This window comes from Acomys russatus, chromosome 18 (assembly GCF_903995435.1).
Source record: "Acomys russatus chromosome 18, mAcoRus1.1, whole genome shotgun sequence".
NCBI lineage: Eukaryota > Metazoa > Chordata > Mammalia > Rodentia > Muridae > Acomys > Acomys russatus.
Window position 1 is genome coordinate 58,783,437 of NC_067154.1, and position 19,083 is coordinate 58,802,519.

The window sequence follows — 19,083 nt, forward strand, 5'->3', positions numbered from 1 at the left end:
CATTTCATTCAAGAAGTCAATCCCAGCCGTCTCCAACGTCCCTGCAGACTTGGGAGACCCAGCTTGGCCTTCCCAGCCCTGGCGGCGGCCGCGCCTTTACGCTCCCATCAGTCCCGGGGAGAACCCGCCACGCTCAGGGCGCCACTCGTGCCAACCCAGCCCGCTAGGCGGGACCGAAGGGTTGGCGGTGTGCGCATGCGGACTCGGGGCCGCGGCCCGGCCTCCCTGCCGCTTCCTCCCGGCCCTCGGCGGCGGTTTGGAGCCCGCTGACAGCTCCACCGCCAGCGGACGCTGCCTCGTCTTGTGCTTCCACGTTACCCTATCAGAGACGGGGCGGGGCGTCGGACCCCGCAGCCAATCAGCGCCAACCACGACCCAGGCGAGCCGGGCAGCTCGGCGGCTAGGAGGAAGGCGATTGGGCGGCGTCTGGGGGGGGGGTGGCGTCCCGGGGCCACGCCCACCGCTGTTTTCCACCGCCCGGCGCCCGCCGCCGCCGAGGCCCGGGTGTCTGAGCGAGCTGACCCAGGGCGCTTCGCTGCGGGCTGGGCGCCTCGCGGGCTGCTGGGCCGCGCACCTTCCTGCTCTCCGGCCTCGGCGCCCTTGGACATGGTGGCCCCCGGCTCGGTGGGCAGCCGGCTGGGCGCAGTGTTCCCCTTCCTGCTCGTCCTGGTGGACCTGCAGTACGAAGGTGAGTCCCGCCCTGGCCCCGGGGCGGGCTTCGGGGGTCCCAGTGCCGGGGCTGGGAGCGGCGCTCCGGGGCGCGAGGCTGGGCGGGAGCCGGGTTCCGGGTCTGTGTGCGGAGAGGAGGGGACCCGCGGGCGGCGAGGCCGGGACGGCGGCCTGGGGTGCAGCCCGAAGCCCAGCGTCCGGGACACTGGGTCGGTGGTACGGGGAGGAGGCTGTAACGGCGGCCCGCATGGGACGGGTCCGGGTGGCAGGAGTGGCGGTAGGACGGCGGGGCGAGCCAGGGGCCGGGAGGGCCGGGCCACAGAAGTCAGTCCCATCCGGTATGGACCCCGCGTCCGGTGCGCAACTTAGGAAGTCCTTTTCGGGCTTGGAGCTCCCTAAGTTGCTGGGCTCTGTGTCTGTGGCTTTACAGTTCCCAGCATGGCGTCATTCAACGTTTCCCTCTTTCTTTCTTTCTTTTTTTTTTTTCTGGTGCTACTTTTTCTAGTCATCGGAAAATAAAATAAAAGGTCTCCTTAACAAGATAGGGAAATGCTTACATTTCACCCTGGCCTCCAGACTGGAATGTTGGCTACTCCCAACAGAATAGCAAAAATAGAGGCCTGTCCCATTTTGGATGTCAGAGGAGAGAGGAGATAAAAATTGAAGCCCCAAAAGCCCATTGGATAATGCTTCTCAACTTGGTTACTGTGCTGTAGTGACACCTGCCCTGGGCTTTGATGTACGCGTTCCCATAAGTGGGGAACACTTGTCAAGAAAGAGAGTAAACAGTTGGATATCCCATTCGAGGGACTGAGGAACTGAAATTGGGAATAGTTAATGGTGAAATCCTCACCAAAGTGTATGCTGGTTTCTTTCTCTCTCTTTTTTTTTTTTTTAAAGTTAAGACTCTTCGTTTTTTTACCTCTCCATTAAAGGTAGGGTTATTGTTTGCTTTGGCTTGCTGATGACCAAAGGTTTGGACTGTGACAATTATGAGAATGATAATTGGACGTTGAAGCCAGCCTCAAAGTGGAGGGGGTTGGGATTTGAAGGCCTAGACTGCTTTGATATGGATTCAGACTGTCTCGCATGTCCTAATTTTTCACATGTGCATCAGTCATGCCTAGTTACCATTGCTGACTTATTAAGAGAATGTAGCCAATGTTTAGTGTCAGCTAACTTTTCAGATATACAAGTGCTTATTTTTGCTTCCCCTTTTCCAGCTTGTAGATCAATCACCTTATTCAAATTTCTGTTCTTTGTAGGATCCTAAGACTTTTAGCACTTCATTTCTGTGCTGTGCTATTTCTGTAAGAAAACGTGAGTTTTTCTGTCTGGAAAGCACTAATGGCACCTCTCAGGGGAAAGCTGGAGTGGTGCCTTTTTCAGGAGCATTACCTGTGTAAAATAGCAGGTGACAGAGAAGAAAAGTGCATCTGTAAGCCATTTCTTGTTCCACAGAGATATGCGATGGTCTCTGTTTTACACGTGAGATGGAACTGGTGTTCCAAGAGCTCACTGAAAGTTTTATCTTGGGGCTCGAGAGATGGTTAGTGTGCTTGCTGGTCTTGCGGAAGAGAGGAGTTGCATTCCAGTAGCAGATCAAGCCACTCACAGTTAGTTGTAATTCCAACCCAGGAGCTCTCTTCTGCAGCAGGGAATGTGAAACCCAGGTTCATACTATAGAAAATGTAATGGTAAGCCTGGCTGGTTTTTCTGATTTAAAGTAGGCGTTTCTGTTGTAACCCAGAGAAGGAAAGCACGTATCATGAATTGAAAGACTGACTCTTAACAGTTCCTTTCTCAAAGGCCTTTGAAAGAAATCTAGAGCATGAGAAATAGAATTTTTGAATAGAAAGTTTTAGGGACTGGAGAGAGGGCTTGGAGGTTAGGAGACTGGTTGCTCTTGCCGAGGACTTGAGTTCAGCTTCCAGTACCACAAGCAACTGTAACTCCACCTACAGGGAGGTCAGGTGCTGGAGCTTATACACTACACAGAGAGACACAAATACATTCAAATGTAAATACAAAGAAACCTTTAGTATCCACTTTTAGCATTCTCACATTACCCATAGGGTTATTCCATCCCACTGCTCCGGGCTTGTTTGGTGTCTTGAGGGTGAGTGCGGACTGTGTTGTCAGAGGGTTACTTTCTCTTGATGTGTGTCAACCACATCCCCTCTTCTCACGTGACTCTCCTTTATGTCTTCTTCAAGCATAGTGTGGTGCCACCTAATCCGCATGCTTCCCAAAACTGAGTCCAGTGTCTGCTGAGAACTAACTATCCACCCCTGCTCGCCCCCAGGGTCCCACTGTGTAGCCTTGGCTGTCGGGGACTCGCTTTGTAGACCAGGCTGGCTTCGAACTCACAGCGATCCACCTGCCTCTGCCTCCCCAGTGCTGGGATTAAAGGCGTATGTCACCACATCAGGCAGGGAACCCATTTTTTAATTCCATTGAATTAAGCTGATTAAACCATATATTTTGGCCGTCATTTGAAAAGACTTGAAAATCAATGCAAACAAAAAATTGTGATACATTTTATTTAACCTGATAAGTTAAAAGTGTATTTTAGCGGTTGAAGGTTAGATAGTGTCCTAAATTTGTTTTGAGTTATTTAGCAAGGTAGATTATAACATTAGCAGCAGAGTCAGGGTTTCCGTTCATCTTGCAGCAAGCGTTTGCCAAGAGAATGCCTGGAGCTGCACTTGCCTCCTTCTGTGGGGCAGGACTGTTCTGAGGGCACTGTTTAGCCATGTGATGTTAGTTGTGGTTTAGTGCTTATGGTCATGATCTGCTTCTAACTGGGTGTGTGTGGTTTTGATTTGTGTTTTGAGATAGGGTCTCACTCTTTAGCCCAGGCTGGTCTGGATGAACTCTAATTGGATATGTAGATCAGGACAGGCTCAAACTTGTGATCCTCTCACCTCTGCCTTCTGAGGTGAGATTGTAAGCTTGCCCCACCATACCTGCCTTCTTTTGATTTCTCAATGAGCAATTTAACTTTGTTTACATAGAAATATCCAGGGGAACCCAGCCACCTGCCTTTGACAATGCGATCTTTTTTTGCTTTCCGTATCTTTAGAGACTGGCTCTTTTAGAAATAGATAAATAGGATGAGTTTGCTGCTTGGAGTTTTGGAATATAAAAAAAGACTGATGTGTCAGCAAAGGTTATGCTCTATGGAGCTGGTTCTCTTCCTCCATCACCAGTGTGGTTCAGGGGATCAAGTTCGGGTCCACCAGGCTTGGTGGCAAAGCCCCTCCCTCACGCGCAGAGCCAGCCTGAAGGCCTCCACTTAGCCTCGTGCTTCTAGATGGTGTGTGTGTGGAGAGTGAGAACAGTGCAGAGCCTCTTTCTAGTCGTCGACAGCACAGGTCCCTGGCTTGTCTATACTCTGCCCATATTGCTACCCACTCTGAGTATTTTTAGCTTAGTTTTGATTACTGGTTTTGATTTTTGAGGCGTCCTAGGTCACTTGGATAACCTGTGTTGGTCTTTAAAAATAAAAGTTGTTCAGGCTGGTTATGAACTTGGCTGTGCTTCCTAGGCAGGCTCCAAACTCAGTGTCTTGGCTTGGCTTCTTCTCTGTTGGGATTGTAGGCACATGAAAAGGGTTTTCCTGTGTCCTCCCGTGGAAGAAAGGCTGGGTGCTGTGGCTTGACATGGCAAAAGGACCAGCTTGTTCCTACAGCTTTTTTTTTTTTTTTTTTTTAAAATAAGGCACTAATACATGTCTGAAGGTACAGACTAATAATGTAATTACTTTGCAAATGGTGTAACACCGCTGCAGTGGATCACATATCTACAAATGAATTTTGGGGATGGCCAGAGCAGGTTGCTTTTCTCCTTTGTCATCATTTCCTCCTCCTCCTCCACTGGATGGCTCCATCAGCACTCCAGCATCATTTCCTCCTCCTCCTCCACTGATGGCTCCATGAGCACTCTAGCATATCTTTTGTACCTTTGACTATTCTCTAATATTAATCATTTGTCCCTGAAGCAACGGAATTATATATTGCTTCTCTTGGTAGTAGACTTATGTATTTATTTATTTATTTGAAAGACTTTATTTTTATCTTGTGTCTATGGATGTTTTGCCTATATATGTGTCTGTGCAAGATGTGCATGCCTGTACCCACAGAGGTCAGGAGAGGCGTTGGAGCCCCTGGAGCTGGAATTATTGATGCTTGTAAACCACCATGTGGGTGCTGGGAACAAACCCGGGACTTCTGCAAGACCGAGAAGTGATCAAGAGCAACTGCTCTTAACCCCTAATTCCTGAGCCATTTCTCCAGCCTCAGTAACAATTTTAAAGAATGATTAGGAATTTTTATTGTTTTTTTCTTTTCTTTTCTTTCTTTCTTTCTTTTTTTTTTTTTTTTTTTTTTTTGGTTTTTTTTTGAGACAGAGTTTCTCTGTGTAGCCTTGGCTGTCCTGGACTTGCCTTGTAGACCAGGCTGGCCTCGAACTCACAGAGATCTGCCTGCCTCTTTCTCCCGAGTGCTGGGATTAAAGACGTGGGCGACCATGCCTGCCTTGTTTATTCCCTTACATATTATTTTACCAACAACAATAAATGTTTATGCATCTGACTCTTACTTGCTTTCAGCATTTTGTTGCACCCCAGTGTTCCCTCCTGAGGTCTATATCAGCTTTCTTACTGTCTAAATGTCTGATTAGGGTCTTGGCTTTTCTTATGCCACGGTCCTCAGTGAATAACACGATTAGTGTTTCTGTCTTTTTTTCCTACTCTTCCTGTTTTCATTGTTGACCCATGACTGATACATGCCTAGGAGAAACCTGTTCAGTGCTGGTTTGGAAATTGCATAATACTTGGTTCAAGCCTTATCTTTTGGGAAATAACACTCACACAGTGTGTAGCAACGGAATAAAAATTGTGGCTCAAAATAGAGTTTAGATGTTTCAAAACAGCCAGCAATCTACAAGTAGTATCCTTATGAATCATTTATGATCAGTTATGAGCAGTGTGACTGATATTTGTATATGTTCTAGACTGTTATTCTGGAGATTTATATTCAAGTAAGAAGGAAAATAATTAAATTCCTTTAATAAGTATTGAGTGCTCACCATTCATAATACGCTGAATGATGTGGTGTAAGGGGAAAACATGACAGTTTGTGCTCTCAGACTTGCTTTTCATTAGTGCTGGGATAAGGGTGGGTCATATTCTGAAAGGCAGGATCCTGAGACAGTGGACCTGCAAAGCAAAGGTGCACTTGTGAGTGGAGGAATGCAGAGTGTGCTAGGAGTTAGACGACTCTCTTACTCTCTTCAAGTAGGTAGCAAAGGTTCACACAGGAGCCAGCATTTGTGGGCAGAATCTGTCCTGTCTGTTTGCTTGTTTCTTTTTACCCTGTGTTGTTGAGGTGAGAACCTTGCACCTTTTAGCTCTAAGCTACATCCCTAGCCCAAAGACAGAATTTTGATGAGAGAGTAAGGCTTTTCTAGGTGGGAAAGAAAGGCTGTTCCGTGGAACTGGGGTGTAAAGCACGAGGCATTAGGACATGGTATACTCAGGGGAGTACAACCCCTTGGCTTTGCATTAGGAGTCGAAAGTAGGAAGTGAGGAGGGCTGCTGGATGATTATGGGCCTGGACCAGTATCAGGGAACATAGGCTGAAGGATTTGGAGTGATACCCAGTAATAGGAAAATGCTGCAGAAGTTTTAGAAAGGAGGTGTTTTAAAAAGATTGTTCTGGATGCAACATGGACTCAGGATTCGGAAAAGGTAAGATAGGAGTTGGGAGCCTCTGCAGAGTAAAAGAGATCTCCACTCCCCATTGTGGCATGTTTTATTATGGAAATGTGACCGAAATACTCCAAAGGAATAATAATTTTCTCTGCATAGGATGGGTCGTGGGGATTTTCATAGAGATAGTATTAATTTACATAACCAAATAGAAATTTGATTGAATAAGATTATAAATACAGATCAAAACTTTATTCTGAAGGGATGAAGGAATGAAAAATGTGTCTTTCAGATGAGGTTAGGCTTGTTCAGGATGATGTGGACCATAAACTGAATGCTTTCAATCCTAAAGAACAAAAGAAGCCTGATTTGAGGACTGTCTCAGTATTTAGGGAGAGAGAGTGACAACAGAGCAGTTCAAAGAACACTACGAATGCCGTCCTGGCTCCCATTGGACTAAAGAATCACCCGCAATGTTGAAATGCTGCTACATGAGAAGGGTCGTACATTGTGTGGAAAATAACGGTGGGTTTGGAGATGGATTGTTTGGCAGTCATTGTGAGTCTTTGGGCAGAACTGACAACTTATTTGAGGCTCAGTTCTTTAGTAGTAAAAGTGTGAAAGATATGTACATCCTGGAGCTGGGAAAATTGAGTGAACACAGATGTACCCAGTGCTTGGTAGGTTTTAGTTCTTAATGTTGCTTGTTTCTCTCTTGATCATTGTTGTGGATGGATCAGGAAATCATTTTCCCTTTCTCAGAGGCAGGCTCTTGATGTGTAGCCCAAGCTGGTCTTGAACTCACGGCATTCCCCCTGACTAAACCATCCCAGTGCTGGGATTGCAAGTGTGCACTGCTATACCTGGCCTCATTTTCCTAGTGGTTTATCTCATAGTTAAAACGTTTACTTCCTCATTTGAGAAATTGAGTACGCTGAGAAAACGTAACAAGGAGATGTTTGAGGTCTCCATGCAGAGACTCCTGTAACTGGTGACACAGGGCACTGATCAACATGTCCCTAAAATTGTCCTCACCGTTGAGATTTGGGCACTGAAGGCAGAGTTGTTCAGTGGCTCAGTCACAGTGCTTTCACCCTCACTTGGCGCCCGGTTCAATTTCTAGTACCCACCACAGTTTTTGCATTAGTGATATGTAACCTTTTGATTTTATGTAGAAAAATGTAAATGCTTTATAGGTATAATTTATATTTCAAATTACATTTTGAAGATAAAATTCTAGCTATAAGGACTCGGCTAGAGGATGGTTTAATGGTGCACTTGCCTGGTGGCTATAAGGTCTGAGAGTGATCCCTAGGGCTATACAGCAAAGACAAACTCTTACCAGCATGCCCTGTTGCTGATATACTGTGATATAATGTGACACGACATTCATCATGTATAATAGAATAATCATATTATGCCTTCAATCTATAGTTCAACAATGCTTCATGACTTTTAAGAAATTGAATATTTATTTTTGTTGGTATGTGTTTGAGTATGGGTGTACATGTGTGATGGTGCCCTCTGGTGGTCAGAGGACAACTTGTGGGAGTCAGTTTCCTTTGTCCAGAAAAACCTTTTTCCAGTGATCAAACTTAAGTCACCACAGTTGGTGGCAATGCCTTTTACTCAAGTAAGCCGTCTCCTCAAATATTTATAACTGGTAATGATTTTAAACAAAACATATTCCTTAGTTTACTTTGCTAACTAAAAAAATGTAAATAGTAAATTAACATCAGTACAGCAAGGTGTATTTTTGAAAACATAAATGAAATCAGTATATATAATGTAGCCAACATACTGTCCTTAGTTCATATCACCACAGTTTTCTGTTCATCTCTGACTCCAGCCTGTCTTCTACATTGCAGCCAACGTAATCTCCCCCCCCCCCCCCGACAGGGTCTCTCTGTGTAGCCTTGGCTGTCCTGAACTCACTTTGTAGACCAGGGTGGCCTTGAACTCACAGCGATCCACCTGCCTCTGCCTCCCGAGTGCTGGGATTAAAGGCGTGTGCCACCACACCCAGCCAAAGTAATCTTTTAAAAATAAAAATTAGACTTTCTGTTTCTTGTTAAAGCCCATACTAGGGGCTTCTTCTGTCACATAGGAAAGTCTGGCCTTTGTCCTGTGGTTTGCAGTTGCGCTGTCTTGCACATGTCCTCCGTCCCCCTACTCTTTCTTACTGTGTGTAACCTTAGACAGTCTCCTTGAGGTTGAGTTTGGCCCTACCAGGCTTGCTGCACCAGTTTTGCTGTCTGGATATGATTTTGGCGTGTGTCACTCAGCATTACTGTCCACCCCTGTTACTCTTGTTTCAACTCAGACATTACTGACTCCGGGAGGCCTTATTTGATTATCTATATTAATTATTCCTTTCCTCAGGCATTTTGTCACCTAGCATCAGATTGGCACTTAGGAAATTGTCTTGTTTATTTCTTGTTCTCCGTTGTGTCCTTGCTGCTAGAACTGAATCTAAATAGATGTTGCAGTCTTTTGAATCTGTAAGATTTTTAGTTATATTCATTTTGAACAATTTGAAAACACACGTACTATTATGTTGTGTTTTCTTAGTGTTAGGCTGTGTAAGAGTTGGCTTTCTGGACTTCTTTGTGCCTCAGAGGTACTGGTTACCAGTCTGACACTGATTTGGAAAGGTGGTTGCCCGGCTGTGGTTCTTTCTGTTTTTTGTTTGTTTTTTGTTTTTCCTGAAACAGGGTTTCTCTGTGTACTCCTGGCTGCCCTGGAATTCGCACTGTAGACCAGGCAGCCTTTAATGCACAGAGATCTTACCTGCCTCTGCCTCCTGAGTGCTGAGATTAAAGGCCTGCACCACCACTGTTTTATCAGTTTGGAGCACTCACAGTACTTAGAGCCTATCCATGCCACAGTTCTGAGAGTGTTCGCCGAGCCTGCGAGGATGTGAAATTCCTTACTCATACATGTAAGGCAACCGTGTTAGGCAACTGTGTACATAAGGTACCAAACCAGTTGCCATTCGCCACCCCTGCGCCTTACACCTGGGTTTTATTTGCTATATAAATCCTCCGTTAGTTTCTTTTGTCATCTCAGACACTATACCTATATGCATCATATTCAAGTGAAAATCAAATTGGATTTCTAGTCAAGTGGTTAGCGACTATATCCAACATTTACAAATGATATATTGCTGTAAGAAATTCTGTTATTGAGCCTATATAACCAGCTGTGTTGGCATCAGAAGACTCACTGTGCTGTGGGAGTTTGGGAAGGTCAAACAGCGAGAACAAAGGTGGATGTTCCAATTCTGTTTCCACAAACACGCTATATTGGATTGCGTGTATATAGCTGGGGAGAAGAAAAAAATGCTTTGTAGTTTTTAAACACTGGAAAGGGAAGCTGCTTCAGGTAAGCTGTTGAGAATGACCTGGGGTTCAAGAGTCAAGTTTAAACACAGTTCCCACTACACATAGCAGGATCCAGTTACTTATTAATCTATGCCCCAGTGTTCACAAGAGAAACTTGGTGACATTGGATTCATCCATGATTTTGGTGCTGTAATCCTCACAGTTTAATGGCTGGTTTTAGCTAGCTCAGCTTTGTGACGACTGAAGTCGGGGTGGGGCGATTGATTATTTAAGAGTTGTTGTGGAAACTCCCAGATTGACTTTAGCTGAGAATAACTCCTGAGCTTGCTATTCTTCTTTAAATACTTGTGTGCACTGGAAAGAATCCACCTCTTACCACAGCCCTTGCTTTCATCATTTCTGCCATTCTGGTCAAGTATAGGAGGTCCTTGGCCTTCTAAGCTGTGTCTCAGTATGTTGTTACAGTCAGTCCAAAATGGTAGCTTACCTAGGTCTAGTGCTTGCATGATTACTAGCAGGCCGTTTCCTGCTGCTGTAGCTCAGCACTCCACTCAAGGTCAAGGTATGAACAAAACCCTCAAACATCTGTTTCCTATGTCTGTCTCCTGGAACATTTCCACTACCTGTCTAACCGCGTGTGCTCTCTCAGGAAACAAAACACACGGTGCTTTTAAAAGGAGGGGCTCCTGAGGGGATGGCTCAGTCGGTGCAGTGTTGGGTGCGCAAGCTCGAGGAGCCGAGCTTAAAGCTTAGCACCTACATTGAAAAGGATGAAGTCGGATGGGGTGGCATGGGCTGTGATACCTACACTAGGGGTGCAGGCCATCCAGCCAAGCTTCCGGTTCAGCAAGAGCTAACCCTGTCTTAAAAATTAAGGTGGGGCGTAACGGAGGAAGGTACTTGATGTCAACCAAGTAACTAAAGATGTAAAAAGAACACTGAAATATATTCTAGAATTGATAGCCTCAAAAGGCTACCTTGGAAGAGAGGCTCTCTCCTCAGCACTGGGGTTCAGATTTTATTTGTTGAGCTCAGGTTTGCTCACAGTTAGGTAATGAGACCAGAGGGGCCTACAGGAAGCAATCATTGCAATGCAGTGTAAATTGCAGTGCCGCTCAACTTGCATGCATGCATGTGTGGACAGCGCTGTGAGGTGTGAAGTTAGGATGGGAGTGTGTAGTGTCCTTGTTGGGAGGTGGTTCCTGGCATGAGGCCACCTGTCACATTGCTGAGGGGCTGGGCATCTGGCTGGGGCAGAGCACCACCTGTCACATTGCTGAGGGGCTGGGCATCTGGCTGGGGCAGAGCACCACACACACTCACTTTGCAGCAGAAGCTGGTGGGGTGGGGACAGAGTCACCAGTGAGCAGAACCAGGAGGTATCTGCATTGCTCTCTAGCTCCCTTGACTAACAGACCAAACATTGTCCTCACTGTAAAAGAGAAATGCCTGAACACTGCAGGATATAAGGTCAGGACAGCTGCTGGAGGAGGAATTCCGAGTACGGGGACAGTTCATAGATAGTCAGTCTTGTTCAAACTGTTCGGCTTCAGGTGAGTGGGCGCACCTGTCCAAAGCAGGCACGAAGGCTGTCTAGTCTGTGACTCCACAGTGCTCTCCTCTGTGGCTCTGCTGTAGTTACCTAGGTCTTCCTGCCGTTTCTGGACACCATGGACTTAAGGCCTTTGCCTTAGCTGGTTCTTCTTGGAAAGTCCTTGTTGATGTCTGAGTGACAGGCTTCTCACTACCTCCAAGATTTGCTCCGACATTGGCTCTTGAAGGGAGGCTGCCCTTGGGCCATTTGTTTACCTCTGTAAGTGTTTCCTTACTGTTGGCATTCTCATTTCACCTGATTTATTCCACAGTAATTTGTACCTGATACACTATGTAATTTACTGTTTATTATGTCTCTCTCGCACTGGAATGTCTGGTATTGGGAGGATTCAAGGGGCAGGGCTCACTGTTCCCAAGTAACCAGAACAGTGCCTGGTGTGCTGTAGGTACTTGGTAAGCCGCTGAATACCACAGCGGCTGTGTGCTGTCCATTCATCACGTGAGGCTCTAGCTCAGCAAAGCAGTTTCTAATGTGCTGTGTGTCTGTGCTCATATGTGTGCAGGCGCACCTGCATATGTGGTTTGCGTGTGTGTGTACTCATATATGCATGTGGTTAATGGTGACCAGAAGTTAATGTCAGGTCCTTCCTTAACCATGCTTCCGTTTTTTATTTACTGAGGTTGGGCCTCATTGAATCTAGAGCCTTCAATTTGGTGTGCTAGCTGGCCAGCTTGCCCCGAGGAGCCTGTTTCCGCCTTGGGTTGCCATGCCCTCCTGGCATTTTTGTGGTTGCTCAGGCTTGCGTAGCAAGCATCTTATCAACTGAGCCCAGCCTTAGCAACGTGGTGCTACGTAACCATGCAGAATAACGTCACCTGTGCTGCAGCCTATGTACTCTTGCTCTGTAGACTGCTCTTAGTCTGTGCATTGGCTAAACTGAACGTAGGTATGCTCTGGGGGCTGCTTATATGCTATCTGATGAAGCAGTGAGCTTTACTCTGTCATTGCTGGCTTCTGGGACTTTTCTCATTTCAGCAGGTGACTGAGCCAGATAAAGGTTATCTTTAATTTTTTTATTTATTACGGTTAAATCCTGGTTCATGGAAAGTTAACTTATTATTCTATTTTACTTTTTAGGTGCCGAATGTGGAGTAAATGCAGATGTGGAGAAACATCTTGAATTGGGAAAAAAATTACTTGCAGCTGGACAGCTGGCTGATGCTTTATCTCAGTTTCACGCTGCAGTAGGTTGGTGTCATGGCCCTAACCACTTGGTTGCTGTCTTCGGAGTTCTAGGTGGAACTTCCACTTTGGACAACACTTGAAGCAGGATTACATGTTACATAAACATTAAACATTTTCAGGATTCCTGGTAAATTAGACTAATAAACACAAACACACACACACACACACACACACACACACACACACGAATGCATATGTATTTAGCATATGAGGTAACTGAGGGGTTGGAAGGAAAGCTCAGTGGTTAGAACATGGATTACTCTTCCATAGGACCTCCGGGTAATGCCAGCACCCGTGTCTGGGCTTAAACCACCTGTATCTCCAGCTCCAAGGAGTCTGATACACCTGCAGTCACATGTACATACCGCCACGTAGACGCACATACACACGCATGCGTACTGACACACGTGGCAAGCTACAGCATGTCAGAGGATAGCCTTGGCTTGCATGTAGTTTAAGAAGGAGCCTCTTGTTCCCTGTTGTAGGCACTAGGCTAGCTGGCACACAGCCTTCCACCTCGCATAGGAGTTACACCATGACAGGCTTTAAATGGGCTTTGGAGGGATGAGCTCAGGTCCTCATATATTTGTGGCAAGTGCTCATCCACTGAACTGTCCCACCTTGCCATAGCTGCTATTTTTAAAGAGGACCTGAAAGTCAGGCACCGTGTAACTGAGTCCGTATCTGTAAGCAAGGTGGTTTTTCACTTCTGTGTTAGAACATTGTCATTTGATGCTCAGAGCATAGGTAGAGAAAACTCAGTTTCAGCTCTGTACTTACCCAACACCATGCTCCCTGACTTCTCTACACAAATGTGTGGAGACTTCCTCCTGCTAACGCTTCTCTTTGGATAGGATTTAGGTTCTGTAATTCAGTTAAATATTGACACTGTGTGGTTTTGAGAAAAACTGCTGCCCGTGTTAGATGCCAGTCTGAAAACCCCTTCAGGGCCTTCAGGGTCCCATGAACCCCTTCTGAAGTTCAGTTAGTTTGCTAGAATGGCTCTCAGAGCTTAGGGAAGCATCTTCTCTGGGTTGGGACAGTGGATATTACAAAGGATACAGAGACTCATCCAGAGGGAGGAGTGCTTAGGGCAAGGCGGAGGGGAGGGGCTTGGAGTGTTACTGTTCTTTCTGGGCGTGCCACCATTGAGGAACTGCCATGGGTTCCACTGACCCAAGCACAGTGACACTCAGCTGTATCCCAAGCTCTTAATTTAATGCTCTGTGTGTGTGTGTGTGTGTGTGTGTGTGTGTGTGTGTGTGTGTGTGTGTATGTGTGTATGTATTTAGTTACTTACTTTTCAGAGAGAGTCCATGTAGCCTTGGCTTGACTTGAATTTGCTATATAGATTAGGCTGTCTTAAAACTCAGCCTGCCCCTGCCTCCCAAGTGCTAGGATTAAAATTGTGCACTACAGTGCCTGTTTACCATTCTTAATAAAATTATAAACTGTAGTTTCGCAGAATATTTTGTCAAAAGTAAGCTACAGAGAGCTAATGGTTATTATGTTAATTTTCAGATGGTGACCCTGATAACTATATTGCATACTATCGGAGAGCTACTGTCTTCTTAGCGATGGGAAAGTCCAAAGCAGCATTACCTGATTTAACAAAAGTGATTGAACTGAAGATGGATTTCACTGCAGTAAGTGTACCTAGACTTGCTCAATGGGAACACAAGGGGACTTTCAGGAGGTAAAGTGTTTCCTGTACTAAGTACTGGCACCTTAGGCCTCACTAGAGGACATCGAGGCTGTGGGTGTGGAATGGCACACAAGAGGGATTCAGATTCTTACACTTACTCTTCATAGTAGCACCGTGTACACACACACACACACACACACACACACACACACACACACACACACACACACACACACACACACACCCACCCACCCACCCACCCACCCCTCTACTTGGGAGGTGAAGGCAGGAGAGCCCCTTGAGCCCAGAGTCTTGAGGTCCACTTAAGTTCTGTAGCCAGATTCTGTCCCAGTGAAACAGCGAGTGACAGCAAAACTCACTAAGTTCTTGGTGCTAACAGTCTACACGGAGGCTGTGCGTGGTGGCACGTGTCTTCAGCATTTAGCCCCAGCCCATGGGAGGGAGAGACATGCGCATCTCTGAGTTTCAGGACTGTCAGTGCTATGTAGAGAGCCCCTGCCCCAACACCAAAAAATCTGTATGGAAGAGTAACAGAGGGTATAGGATGTACTAGGTGACTCTTTTTTGTTTTTTTAAACCTTATTTATTTATTTTCGTTTATAAGTGCTGTCTTCTTATACCCCTGCATGTCAAAAGAGCGCATCAGATTCCCTTTATAGATGGTCACAAGCCACCGTGTGGTTGCTGGGAATTGAACTCAGGACCTCTGGAAGAGCAGCCAGTGCTCTTACCTGCTGAGCCATCTCTCCAGCCCTACTAGCCTGACAGTATTAGCTTTGTGGTCTAGAACGACAAGTGTCTGAAGGATGAAATGTAGGGCATGATGTAAGAGAGGACTAAGAGGCTAAAGTAAGAGGGCTTCATCTGCCTGACCACGGTGTCATTTAAGAATGAGGTAAGAGGAACAAACAGTGCCCCATTTAAGGGTGCGTTCAGTGGATTCCAAGAGCTGACTTCAGTGATGAAGCTTCAGAGGGTCAGGAGCTTACGCTCTCCTGTTCTGAAGGCTGGCAAGTCATGGGGGGCGCTCTCGCAGTTGTATGGGGAGAACTTTGGGGCATTAGTTGTATCAGTGTGATGACATAGCTAACAAAAATTCATTTCAACTCATGGTTTTAGAGATTTCAGGATTCAGTACTAGGCTCCGCGATTGTCTCTGTGATGACAGAGAGCACCGTGGCGGTAGGAGAATGTGGAAGAGGAAGTTTGCTCGCGTTATGGTAACAAGAAGCAGAGTCGAGTCAGCAGGAAGCAGAGAGGACTGTGTAGTAGGCAGGGTGAGATAGGGCTCCCAAGGGTGCTGCTCTGTGCCCTGCTGGCTTCAGCTAGGCCCCACCAAAACGGCAGCACCAGCTGAGGACCACCTATTCCACGTGTGAACTTGGGTGGAATATATCATTAATCAGATGTCCTCTGGATTAATTTTACCACCATTATTTATAAGTTGTTACATTCCCAAAAGGATCTGCGCTGTTGCCATGTAATACATGTTTGATTTGAAATATTGCTATAATTATTTTAAGTTAGAATTCCCAACTGCCATACTTTTGTTGATTTTGTACTTGACACAGCAGAGTACACCTTGTACGGAGGCTAAGTCACCCATTGTCGTAGCACTGTGGTCAGCTGTTACTGAGCTGAAATGCCTTGCTCTCATTTCGGTGTGTGTTGATGTATTTCATAGAGGATCAGGGAAGTTTTCTGTTCTGTGAGAGAAACACACAGATGGAAGTGGAGTGTCAGTGTGGTCTTCTCCGTGCTTTTAGATGAGGTAGTCACCAGAGCAGGCATGCATGAGGAGCTGGGGGTCTGTGTGTTAGAAGAGGAGGGATGTCAGAGGTCAGGAGAGATGCTGCCACTCTGTCTATAGTCAATACTTACCTCGAAGGGTTATTGAAAAGCAAGCCTACTTCTGGAGCTTTGATAGTCTGAACCTTGAGCGGAAAAGAGTACGACATCAGAAAGTGTTTTTTACAATTAGAATGCAGAGCCTGGAATGCAGCTTGAAGGTAGACACCTTGTATATTCTTTATGGATGCCTGTTTTTAATACCCAGCATAATTTTAAAAATGTATATAATTCTTGTACCATCAAACTGACGTTTTTGAGGTATCAGTGGTTCTTCGTATACGCTTAGGTTTCACAGTCACCACCATCTAGTTCCAGGACATTCTTGTCACTCTGAAGACCAATCTTGTATCTTAAACACACCAAAAGAATTCCCAAAATTAAACCTTGCACATGATTGCTTTGGGTTGAACAAAACATATTATATATATGTATATATGTGTATATATGTATATATGTGTATATATAATGTTTATTTATTTATAGGCATATGAATGCTTTATCTGCATATACACCTGCATCCAGAAGAAGGTATCAGATCAATTATAGATGGTTGTGAGCTACCACTCGGTTGCTGGGAATTGAACTTGGGACCGCTGGAAGAGCAGACAGTGCTCTAACCAGTGAGCAATCTCTCCAGCCCCAAAACATATTTTTAAAGAAAACATACTTCAATAAAAATTATGCACATTCTGTTTGTAGCTAAAAGAATTAGTCTCAGTGCTAAGTCAAACAAACATTGGAAAAATGAATATCAGTAACTTGACTATATTATTTATTCTTTATATTTAGAGAAAATTTAGAAGTCCACAGTGCTCAGGACAGTCTTTCTTTTTCCTCCTAGGCAAGATTACAGAGAGGTCACTTACTACTCAAACAAGGAAAACTTGATGAAGCAGAAGATGATTTTAAGAAAGTGGTAAGTACCTGACTCCAAGAAGAAACTGAGAGATACAGATTTTATCTTGCTTTGAAATAAGGTATTTAGTAGTAATGTTATAGCTAAAAAAGAAACACGTGTATAGAATCATAGTTCTTAAATTAATATTTAATGACTGGCATTACAGAATCATGTTAACAGTTAGAAGATAAGCTCACACAGTTGATATGTCACTCAGTTATAGACTCAAGTACTTTAGCTTATCCTACGTGAGACTCTAAGTCAGGGCTTCTTGAACACTTCCCATTTGTGACTGTCACTCAATAGCTTGTCACATAACCCTTGGGCATTTGGGTACATAAAACAGGCATAGAAACAAACACTGACCACGGGTCACGGAATTTACCATAAATCAATTCTTCGGTGTCTGTATCATTTTACCATTTATTGTCGAGGAAAGCAGATAGTATGCTAATGAGATATGTGCTGGTTTGTTTTCTTGAGGCTGAGAAGACGGTTCATATGGATAAATGCTTGCTGTTTAAATATGAGGACCTCTCTCCCCTGCGAGACTCTTAACCAGCTGACTGACTTTGAGCACCTGTGTCTCAGTGCTGCTCTCAGGGCCTGCTGGCCAGCTGGTCTACTTAACATGTAATCTCCAGTGCCATCCAATTTTTCTGTAAATAACATGGCTTCCTTCTTTATGACAGAGTAATCTTTGGATCTGTTCGTCTGCTGCTGAGCATCTGTGCTGACCTGTGTCTTGTGAATAGTGTCACAGCAGACATGGGTGTGCAGGCATCTGTCCTTCAAGTATATATACCCAGGTGGCGTAGCTGGGCTATACGTGGTCTTCCAAAGACCTCCATACTGTTTCCCACAGTGGCTGTGCTCATTTGCCTTCTTAACAACAGTGTATAAGGAAAACCTGCACTTAATTGTGGTAAAAATTAGATGTCAATTGCATTTTAATTTTAAAATCAAGTAAGTTATTTAATAAACTCTCCTTAATAGTAGAATATATATGTGGGTTCCTTTCTCCAGGAGGCTGGGCTGAGAATCTGGTCACAGAGTTTTCTTCAGCCTTCTGGAGGTTCGCTGAGGAAGGCTCCTCCTGAGAACTGGTCCGGAAGAAGGCCTCTGGGCAGGGAGGGGCCGCAGGGCAGCCACTCAGCCTGGGTTGAGACAATGGGCATCTGGGTCCCTTTCAGAGGGAGGAGGGAGCCTTTGGCTTGTGAAAGGCCAGATAACCGACCGCACTGGATTAAAATAAAGACAGTCAAGAGTCAAAGAACTAGATTTTAGTTCACTAAGCTTAATAATAATAAAAAAAGATAAGGATAGGGAGCTATGGAGGGAGAAGTGGAGAGTGCTCCCCAAACCTTCCAATCTCTGGGTTTTTAAACCAAGGGTACCTGAATAGCAGGAGACACTCCTGGGACACTTCCCTGGGCTTGTCTCCAGGGCACCTTTGATATGTTTTTCTTCAAAGAGCCAGCTTTTGACACCCTTTGTGTGGGCTAGGGTCTGCAGGGAACTAGATTTTTACCAACACGTGGGTCTGCTAGGTTGTTATCAGCAGGGGGTCCGCTGCCCTTCCAGCAGACAAGGGCCCATATGTATATATATGAATTGGAAGGAACTCAAACTTATGTAAGATGAACATAACATTGGGGCATCCCAGGGCTAAGCTACTGTATATCCCAAGTTATTTGTTCTTAGCTATTGTGAACAGTGCTTGCTGTACTGGACATTACAGTGTAGGTGACTTTACAGAGATTACTGGGTCATATAGTAGTTGTGTTTTGAACTGTTTTCAAAACCCACATACTGTTTCCCAAAATGGCTACAATAGTTTACATTTCTGCCAGTAGGGTTCTTTTTCTCTGTATACCAGATACCCCGCTTCCCACTGTATTAGCTGGGTTTTCTCTTTTGACTGTAACAAAGTACATGGTGGGTGGGGATGGGGGGGTGGAGTGGGGGGTGACTTAATAAGAGTGGCTGGTTTTAGCTCAAGTCCGTGGTCATCTGGTGCCTGGCTGCTGCCTCTGTCTGGGGCAGTCCATCATGGAAGGGGAACCTATCCACTTCAGGGTCAGGGCACCCGCCCGCCTGCTGTCTCACAGCCCACCCTGAAGTGCGCCTCCAAACACCTAA

General features: G+C 45.4%; 1 protein-coding gene across 1 annotated transcript in view; it reads left to right on the forward strand.

Annotated features, from left to right (window-relative positions):
* The first annotated feature begins 501 nt into the window (after nt 1-501).
* Dnajc3 (DnaJ heat shock protein family (Hsp40) member C3) overlaps nt 502-19,083 on the forward strand; it is a 39,763-nt gene continuing 21,181 nt past the window's right edge. Inside the window, exons 1-4 of the mRNA XM_051160969.1 lie at nt 502-688; nt 12,419-12,529; nt 14,048-14,172; nt 16,885-16,959. Coding sequence (XP_051016926.1) covers nt 607-688; nt 12,419-12,529; nt 14,048-14,172; nt 16,885-16,959 — 393 coding nt within the window. The 5' untranslated portion in view covers nt 502-606. The remainder of the gene's footprint in view (nt 689-12,418; nt 12,530-14,047; nt 14,173-16,884; nt 16,960-19,083) is intronic.